Source organism: Trichechus manatus, unplaced genomic scaffold (genome assembly GCF_000243295.1).
Source record: "Trichechus manatus latirostris isolate Lorelei unplaced genomic scaffold, TriManLat1.0 scaffold00120, whole genome shotgun sequence".
Classification (NCBI taxonomy): domain Eukaryota; kingdom Metazoa; phylum Chordata; class Mammalia; order Sirenia; family Trichechidae; genus Trichechus; species Trichechus manatus.
The window spans coordinates 4,262,616-4,273,029 of record NW_004444056.1 but is presented as its reverse complement, the minus strand read 5'-3'; the positions used below and the strand labels follow the sequence as shown (position 1 = coordinate 4,273,029).

Below are 10,414 nucleotides of genomic sequence, written 5' to 3'. Positions count from 1 at the left end.
AGACCACAGACACATGGATTTGAGGAGTTAAGCAGAGATTGGAGGGCAAGGACTGGATAATTCTGAGGAAAGAGCAAAGGCAACCTCTCCCCTCATTCTCATCTCTTCGTCTTGATTTTTTTCCCCAAACAACTCTTACTTGCCAAGGTCTCCATCCAGTGTACAATTAGGAACTTATAGCACCCGAAGCACCTCACAGGCATCAAATGCCACACTACAGGAACACACGTTGCTCTGAACATGGGGTTTACACAAGTGCCCAAGCAGTCGGACGACTGATGCCCCAGCCCTTCTCAGACCTTCCCTCCCTGATCACATCTAGCGCTGTGCACTCCAGGCATCACACACAGATTTGCTGGTAAACCTCATCACGTCTCCGCTTTTCCTGGGCTTTATTGTTGTTGTGTATGGTAGGTTTCCTTTTGTTTTTAAGAAACTATTTTACACGTAAGTATAAAACTAAATATACATCAATTTAACCTTAGAATTTCAGTCATTGGTTGGGAAGGAAAGGGAAGACTGCCTATAGGATGCTCCTTGGAAGATCCCAAAGTCACCGGAGGTCAATCCCCCTCACCGCAGCAGGATGGACCTTCCCAGTCTGGCTGGATGAGATTCTTTCCTACACAGAAATAAGGCAAAGTGACTTCCTATCCTCCCTGACTACTTTCATAGCTCATATACACACTATTCAAAGGACTTCTCATAAATATGTTTTCAGCACATTCTGTCTCGTTTTGTCCTCATCAGGATTCAGAAATAGCAGACTACCATTGCTTATTTAATAGTCCTCCTGAGAATTAATGATGACGTTTTCTAGAAAATGTTTTCTAGTAAAGCAGAAGGCCGTGTCCCCAAGAAGCCAAGATTTGGTCCTGTCAGGTCAAATCAACCACACAGGAAAAGTCCTGGGTGTGTTGTTGCTTATTTAAGATCTGTTGTCTGGTATCTTTCTAGGAAACACAAAACAAGCACCTTTAAGAAAAGTGCAGTCTCCGGGCTCAATTATAGAAACATTAGTTAATGGCCAAGAAGCTGAAAGGTCGAAGTGCAAACTCCATTAATAGATTGTTAAGAGATAGAGAAAGCTCCCCAAACCAAGCATGGGCTTGTGAAAAATGGATGATGAAAATGATCACTGGAGATTTATCAGTGAGCTGTGAGAGGCCAAAGCCAGACTGTCCCCAAGAGCATTCTGAGGACATCTATTAAAACTAGATATAAACTAGGTCAGCCATCCTTGGATTCAGAGAAATGGGGACCCCTGTATCTTTTTTTTTGAAAGCACCACAGTCCAACCAACAGCAGAGGAGAACCAGAAGAAAGAAGCAATGACAATTCTTCGAACAAAACTTTTCTTTAATCCATTTTACAGAGGACTCTTCTGTAAGAAGTAAAGTTCATTTCCCACCGTAGAGGTCCATGTACACCCTGCCCAGTCTTTGGCCTCCCTCTCTGCCCTCATGGTATCTGTACAGCAGCTAAGAAATACCAGAGATAGCGGAGGAGCATTGGCCTAATGAGTAAAGGGGGGTTTTGACAATCCAAATCTACTGAGGGGTCCACAACTTGAGGGTCTGACATATGGACGAGGAGAACTCACTACTGGCTAAAATGACTATTTTTCCTTTTCCCAGGAGTGGAAGGGTCACCCTTTGTTATTAGAGGCAGTGAGGGTTGGACCTCACTCACAGCCAGGGGTTGCCTCCTAGAGACTCCGAGGTCAGCCACGGAATAGGACCTCTTGGCAGCAAGTGATGGGGCTCTAACTTGAGCTTGGATCTTAGACTTGGCAGCTGTGTGTCTAGGTTGGCTAAGACTCACTGTCTCAGGAGATAGGGGCTGGGATGCTTGCCCGGTGCCCCGAACTCCATGGTGCAGAATGCTGGAGGCAGACAGAGGACTCTTGAAAGAACCCAGGGCAGTAGACATTGTTGAGATGCCAAGAGGAAGGCAAGGCTGGGGAGTTCCTCCTCTTCTTCCTCTTCTTCTTCACAGGACCCGTTCCCAGGCATTTCACTAATAGGAGAGGTTTCCAAGAACATTAAGACTTCTGTTTCCCAATCTAGGGGAAGTACGACTAGGACCCTGGTGAGGAGAAGTTGATTGTTTATACTGAAGTTTCTGTGACTTTGGACTCCATGTAAAGAGATCAAGTTATTTTGACTTAGGCTACTCTCTCCTCTACCATCTTTTGGCAGGTCATCTGCATTCAACCTTTTTGTGCTCATTTTCTCGCTGATCCCTAGTTGAAGACCATGGTTATCTGTGCTCCCTGTGACTTCACTGGTCCCAGACTCTGTACAAAGTGACTCCATGGGTGGCACACCATAAGTTGGGGTTGCCTCCACACCCACTTTTCCTTTCAGTTCCAGTAGTCGCTTCTCTACCGGCTGCAAGGAAGGAAAATGGATAATTACTGATTGTTACAGGTTGTGAGAACATGTGGTGGAGCGGGTGGTGGAGACCATGGTATTGGGGCAGGATTCATAGAAGTCAGTCACATGAGTGTGGTTCAATAACCAGTGCTTCACCTCTACCTCTCCATCCTCTTGTGTGGTTTTCACAACAACGATTCCTTACCGCTCCTCCTCTCGGCCACGCCATTGTCTCCTACCTCCTCATTCTGCAGCTGCCCCCACACCTGGAGCTGTCCTTCTCCAGAAGCCGTGCCAGCCAATGCACTGTTGCATTAGATGAAATCCTGTGGGTTTCATGTTATGATTCTCCCTTCCTCCTCTGGTTTACCTGGGTGAGAGTGAGTCTTTCCTCTTCCTCCAGCTCCTGCGTTAAGGCCATGGGATCTACCTGTGATTCTGGTGATAGTACCATTTCCAGGAATTGAGGGTGAATAACTGCTTCCACCTGATAAGGGAAGGAGAAGGCATGTGAACATCCTCGACAAGGAGTAACCAGTGGATCTAGAAGACAATCAATAATCCATCTCTCATATATGCATCCAGTGTTGTATTAAAATATCTACACCCCAGCCTACACGTAGGCAGACACATACACACATACAAGCAAGAAAAGGACACACAGATTGATCAGGGGATAAGTAAAGGAGCTTAATTACAATGTCTGGGGCCAAACTCCAGATGTTTGGTTGCTGGAATGCCAAACGTACAGAACCCACAGACACCAAACCTCCAGTTCCAGCCCACCTTGGTAATAAATGCTTCATGTGAACACAGCTTGTCAGTGTAGCTCACGAGTCCCGGGTCTGGGTATATCCCATTCTCTTCCTGCTCTTGCTGGTTTTCTTTTTCTTCATATTTCCCATCTGGCTCCACAGTGGCTGAATGGGCAGGTCCAAGCAGACATTTCATGATTTCAACATACTCCTTTACGGCTTTAGGAGGGATCTCATTGGGTCACTTGGGCTCCTAAGGATGCTGGGGTCTGTGTTGATGCTGGTTGGGGGGCTGTGCCTTGGGACCTCCCTTCTTTGGAATGAACACTATAAGAGGGGTTGGAAAGAAGGAGGTGAATTTGGCAGCAATTTCCAGCACTTTCCACCTGTTATGGATTGAATTGTGTCCCCACAAAATGTGTGTCAACTTATCTAGGCCATGATTCTCACTACTGTGTGGTTGTCCACCATTTTGTGATCTGATGTGATTATCCTATGTGTTGTAAATCCTAACTTCTATGATGTTAACAAGGCAGGATTAGAGGCAGTTGTGTTAATGAGGAAGGACTCAATCTAGCAGATTAGATTGTGTCTTATGTCACTCTTTTGAGATATAAAAGAGAGAAGCCGGCAGAGGGGAGAGGAACTTCATGCTACCAAGAAAGAAGGGCCCAGAGTGGAGCCTGTCCTTTGGACTCGAGGTCCCAGTGCTGAGAAGCTCCTAGAACAGGGGAAGATTGATGACAAGGACCTTCCCTCATAACTAACAGAGAGAAAAAGTCTTCCCTGAGAGCTGGTACCCTGAGTTCGGACTTCTAGACTCCTAGACTGTAAGAGATTAAATTTCTGTTTGTTAAAGTCATCCACTTGTGGTATTTCTGTTATACCAACACTAGACAACTAAGTCACCACCCAACCACATGTTGTAAGGGCAGAATTTTGGAGACACTGAAATGGTTCCTACGGGGGTGTCACACCTGAAGCCACAAGAACTCTGAGAGGAGAAGAGATAAGAGGAAGCAGATCAAGAGTGTCATACTGCAAGGAAACTTGGAACTATTGCTTTTTAAAGAAGTCCTCTCATGGAGACACACGTTTTAGGCTGATTAGATATTGGATCCCACCTTTGATAATCCTTGTGAGACAATAGTTATAAAAGTTGACTCTCTCACTACTAGTGTGTAATGAAGAGTATCTGGGACCCCAGGCTTCTGGCAGTCTCTGCTGACAGAAATAGCCATTGCCCCCTCTTGAAAGGAAAGTACCACATGTGAAGACAATGCCTTCTCCAAACAAGGCCAGTCTCTACACACCTCCTTTGACCCCTCGCACTTAGCTCCTGTTGAACTTGGTTATCCATACCTGGGTGCTGGCCAACCACAGTGGAAGAAGGCCCCTAAGGATCAAGATTCCGTGGAGCTGGAAGAGGCAGGCACACAGACGCAGTCCTCTGTTGCAACTTCTGAATCTGTAACTCCTCCTCTGCCTCATACTCCATGAACCTGACAGGAGTGAGAGAGGCACAGGCTGTGCTGAGAAGAAGGCAAGGCGCACCAGGAGCCCCAGCACCATGCAGAGGCTGATGTGGGGCAGCAGAGAAAGATGTGCCTTTAATGACCTGTCAAGGTGATGATTAAGTCCATTTCGCAGGAGGGAGTTGCTCTTTGTGGCACAGACAAGGTTTGAAGGCCCCTTACATTTTCACCACATCATCCATTCACCTGCAGCACAACTCATCATAACTTATGAAGGTTGTGAAGGAAATGAGTCATAGCGCTCACTTCCTTTCCAAACCCTTAGCACCTGATGGCACACCACAACACTGACACTGGCTTGTTGATTTCAATCAGACTTACATGACACACAGTAGGATGCCACTCCTGGACACCCTACACCACGCCTCCCCTGCTCTTGCCTAAAACACACAGTAGAGCTGACAGCCTGAACCTGGGATGGGATGAAGTTGATTGCAGATAATACCAGGGACTAGTTCCTAGAGCCCTGGTCCTAGTCTCAGGCTTCAAGCCTGTCACGTATAAACCAGGGAGACAAGTGGTCCAAGAGCTATTGGGGAGAAGGTGGAATCTAAGTTTCAGACTCCAATGATGATTTTTTTTAAATCCAAGGGAGGAAAGGCAATGAAGGTAAGAGACACGTCCACAGGGTGACTTGAGATGCTGCCTTCCCCAAACAAAACTGTCGAGCCTGGGCCATTCTTGGATGGTTGTACAGCACTTTTGTGCCAGTTGTCATGAGGAGGGGTGGCCCCATATTCCCTGTGAGCTATACAGACACTGAGAAAGCCAAGAACCAGGCTGGTACAGCATATCCCCTTGCTTCAGAGTGTCCACAGCTTGGAATTTGTCTCCAGTGGTAGCCACAGTGTTTATCCCCATTCCATCCTATCACTCTCAATATCAAGGCATCCACAATCGCAAAATGTGGAAGCGGTGAATTTCTTGAAAAATGTAGAACAGAAAACTCCAAGCAGTGAATGTGGTGGTGGAAATTGTTTGAGGGTAGAGAGGGATCATCAGGGAACCAGGAGCCATGTCCAAGTGCACACCTCCTCCTCACAACATTCCCTCAGATTTGTACCAACACAGCCAGGCAGCAGTCACTCTCAACCCACCCTCTTCATTCACACTTCATCACTCAGTTCCAGCAGGGCCAGGATGCCACGAACTCACTTTCTTGCCATTTTGAAGAAGATCATCCAGTCAAAGTTGCTTTTGCGCTGCCATTCCCGCACAGACTGCCACATTCCCTCCTCCAGGGTCATGGTGGGCTTCAGTTGGGCCAGGGATTGCAGGACTGGGCTAAAACTCCATGCATGTCAGTAACTTTCTACACGTACATAGTCCATCCCCATCTTGATCCCACCCTGCCCATTTTCACATCTATCTTCCTATTTGTCCTCAAATCCCCTGTCAAGTGTTTTAGACTTCAAGTACTTTTGCCTCCAGGATACCACTTGCAGAGCATAAGAACTGCACTAAGATGCGTCCTAGGAGGGATAGCCTAAAGAAAAGGATGTGCTTTGAGTCCTCAGTAGGATTGTGGACAGAATGACCTACCAGAGCACCTTAAAATGCAAACTGTAAGGTCAAGTCTAAGGGTCCCATGAATGAACATTTTCAACAGCTCCCAGATGACTCCAGATTGGAGATTCTGCACTTTGATGAACACAGCCCTAGAGTCTCAGAGTGTGAAGAGCAAGAGTTCTGCCCTGAGGCAAAGGTGAGGGCAACCCATCGTAATTGAGAAAGACCTGTGCTACCTGGAGTTTCCAAAATCATGCTGCCCAATTGCATTTGAGACTGTGATCAAACAGGGAACAAAGCTGTTTTAGAATACAGGGACTCCCTAAGACTGCTTGAAAGTTGGATTTGGTGGACTGCCAGGGGAGTAGGGGAGGGGAGGAAGATTCCTTCTGTCTTTCAGCTAACTGAGAGCAACATGTTTGTGGAAAAACATCCTGTGGAATGTGATAAGAGTTCAATATTGACTAACCCATAATACCTGTGGGGAAGAGCAGGGTTGAGAGAGATATAGGGTCTGCTATGAAAAGACAAAGCTTCCCACATGATTAATCACCCTGCCTTCAATTCACAGAAGCCCATGACCTTGGACTTTATGGCCAATTTCCACTCACACACAATGTAGCTAGGACATTTTTGCTTTTGTGGGTAATTTTCTTGGACTATATTGCCTTTTCTTCATGAAAATGACAATAATAGACAACATTTAATGAGGCACAGCATGTGTCAGGCACTCTCTGAGCACTTCATATATTAGCTTATGTCATCTTCTTAGCTATCCTCTGAATTAATTGTCATTGTTTCCTTATTGGATGAGATACTCGAGGGTGAAGATGTACAATGCCCTGCTCAGGATTACAAATATAGGGAGGGCGGAGCCCAAGCCCTTCACCACTATGCATACTCTATCGCCTCACTGTTCTAACTGGAATTCTCCAGAGGAATGAGGGTGGGTGTATTCTTAAAATGGTTGTCCTAGGCCTTGTCCATTTCCCCCCTCCTCTGGATTTGATATGGCCCTGAGCAATATATACTCAACTCCTATGTTGGAAAGTAAAGACCAATGGAGGAACGTGGTGTTTGTAGTCTGACACCACAATTCACATCATGGCTCCACCCTTTACCACAATAATTATTAGGGTAATGATTGCAATATAAAGATTGTCTTTACGTACAAGGTGGTCAGCATCAATTGAGATAAGGCACCTGAAAGTGTTGTACACAGGGAAGTGTGGTTAATATTTTTGGGAATGTATCTTATCATAACACATCCCATCGCTCTCATGACCTTCTTTCAAGTATTCCTAAAGAGGGTAACCTCCATTGTGTCTCCCCAAGATCTCTTTATTTGAAAGCTGCAGGATAATCTCAGGTGTCCCCACTGACTAGGACACTTACATGAGAAAGCAGGAAAGAGCTTCTGTATCAGGACTTTGGGGATGGTGCCTCCGGGCCAGGAACTTGAAGTGTTGCCAATGTCAGTAGTTTGAGGAGTCATCCAGGAAGGCCTGGATTGTGTGCTGGCCAGACTTTCCTCCCCAGAAGAAGCATGTTGTCCTGACCAAGCCTTCATCTGGGGGAAAATTGAGGCTAGCTTGGCAGCTGGTGGTGGACCTTGAAGAGAAAGAGCTGGGGACCAACCTCCCCTATAAGGCTGAGTACCCACAACAGAAATGGCAGAGCTCATTTGCTCCACAGCAGAGGCTTCCCCAAATGGTGGTGGAACGTACTCAATTGCCTCACCAGGAGTACCCCGGGCACTTCAATTGAGTGGGGTCTGCGCATGACAAAGGTCTGAGTTCCAGGGAACTCTGCTGATCTCCCTTCTGTCCTGACTTGGACAATGACTTTGCCAGGCCCAGGCCCACTGAGGCCAGAGTCCCCAACACCTGGCACCAGCAGTGTCCTGGGGAAAGCAGAGAGCCCTAGAGGGATACCAGGAGGGCATGATGAAGTCATGAGGTGCAGCGGGTGCTGCTCCTAAGGTGTTCGGTGTGGGGGTCAAGAAGTGGGTGGGGGAAAGGGCAGTGCAGTGAAAGGAGACATGGAGGCACCAGGATTCATGGTTATATACGGTCCAAGCATGAGAGTTGCTGTTGAGACAAAGGAAAAGTGTGAATGGAGGAGGAGGAAAGGCAACCAGGTGTTAGGTCATCCAAAATCCCTGCATGGTCACTGGGAATCAGTGCAAAGAACCTTAACTGATGAGGAGCAGTATGGAACGGGGAACTGGTGAAGATTGCAAAATTCCCTGGAGTGAATTAGGTGTTCCTTCCTCCAGTTGAGAAGTTTCCCTACTAGAGAACTTGTGAGCAGTTCAACTGGACTTCCAGGCCTCTGTCTACCAAGAAGTAAGAGGCCCAAGCTGTCAGTGACTCCCAGAGCCTGTCTCAGGAATCCATGGCAGACACCTTGCCACCCTCATAAACTGTTTCCAACACACAGAACAGGGTTGACATCCACTCTGTCTGAAATGCCCCCAGCAAGCTCACTAGCATGGAAGGGACCTTCTGAAGTGGAAGACACCCTCAGGACTTTCTTGAAGGAGTGAGTCTTCATAAGAGTGGTTTTCCCATCTCCTCCTGAGCCTTTCTTTTCTTGATGCACGTTATAAAACCCTGTTCCTTCTTTCCCCAACCTCCTGTCTCACTTTCCCAATCTGCCTCTTCAACCTCCCCAGGTAGTATGTCCTGGGTGGTGTCAAGGGTTCACTCCTTATACCTGCTCAGAGAGCTTGTCCCCAGGGGAAATGTCAAATTTAAATTTCCAAGGGCTGAAGAGGTGGCAAGGATCTAATAACACACCCCCTGCCCACCAGGCTTACCTCCTTCTGAAGCCATCTCCACAGGCTTGGGCACTGACCACAGCTATCTGGCAGCCTTCAACAGGTGAAATCGTCATGTCCTGGACTCAGAGAGTGTGATCTGGCTCCAACAGATCCTCATGGATCCACGAAAAGGAGGGGAAAGTTTGAATCTAAACAGAAGTAGAAGGTAGGACTCAAGACATTCTACAGTGCGGGAGGGGTGGAGGGCAGGTTGGGACGAGGAGACATTCCATGAAAGAGATCTGACAGGTAGGCAAAAGCTACATGTTTCCTTCAAATTATATTTGACAGCACAAATTGTGGAACCTCTTAGGGTGATTTGTGGGTTCCGTCTCAGATTCACAGAGCAAAGGCACTACTCTAGACTTCAATTCTTAACAACATACTTAGTTTGTGCCCCTAAACCCACCCTACTCACCAACTCTAGGTGGTAGGTTCTAGAATTAGTACAAGGGCACCAGCACTTCATGAACAAAATTCAGGACCCTTTTTCTAATAAAGGCTGGGGTACATATAGAGTCAAGGAAACTGAGTATTTGAAATTAGGATTGTCTCAGAAGTTCCATTGTGTTTGGTGTGTGTATGCATACAGTGTGTGTATGCATCCTTGTTTAGGAAGCAGTCCTTGTGTCCCGAAACTCCTGTTCATTACTGAAAGCTCTGGGGGCTGCAGCAGGGCCAGCTTTACTCATGATCCTCTTTTCTGTAAAGACCCACTGCATCAAAGAAAGGCCAGCAGCCTCTAATTCCATGAGCAGATGTAGCTTCCTGTTGCTTCTCAGATTATTCTGTTGTACATTCATATTTAAGTTTTTATTTCTGACAATGACTGTGATTCAGTAATTAAACAAGCATACTTCTGCATGGTTCAAAAGTCAAACAGTTCCACATAGATCCTACAGTGACAATTCCTCCGCCCGCACCTTTGTCTTGGCAACCAAGTACTCCACCTGAGTGGAAGCAGATGATGTTTTCTGTTTCTTTTTCCTCTCTCCAAAAATATGGTATGTGACTGAGGGTAACTAACACAAGCTATACTCATTTATCAAAAATGCTTTCAGTTTCCATTTTTTCCATTATACAATTAGGGTGTGTTCCGATATAAACTTTTTTGCATTAAATTTAATGCAGCCTTTTTTGTCTATGCTTTTTTTTTTCCTATTGGGATCAATGATCCTATTTGTATTACTACCAGTAGTATAGATTCTACAATGAGAACTCTAACATTCTCTTAAGCTTCAAAGTCACCCCAAGTATAGGCTTGTCAGGTTTAGCAAATAAAATACAGGACTCCAAGGAATCCCCGTGTAATATTGGGGACATACTTACAATAACACTGCACCACCAGTGCTCCACCATAATATTAGTCCTTCTTTATCAGAAATTTGAACTTAACAAATGGCAAATCTACCA

At 46.2% G+C, this 10,414-nt stretch overlaps 1 protein-coding gene across 1 annotated transcript; it reads right to left on the bottom strand.

Moving 5' to 3' along the window:
• Positions 1 to 2,678: 2,678 nt before the first annotated feature.
• On the bottom strand, positions 2,679 to 9,075 carry LOC101345652 (NUT family member 2D-like). The gene is given in 7 exon segments (XM_023738652.1): positions 2,679 to 2,865; positions 3,165 to 3,460; positions 4,496 to 4,635; positions 5,824 to 5,952; positions 7,573 to 7,646; positions 7,918 to 8,080; positions 8,999 to 9,075. Coding segments are annotated over 7 exon segments (1,026 nt in total). The 3' UTR covers positions 2,679 to 2,718.
• Between the last annotated feature and the right edge of the window lie 1,339 nt (positions 9,076 to 10,414).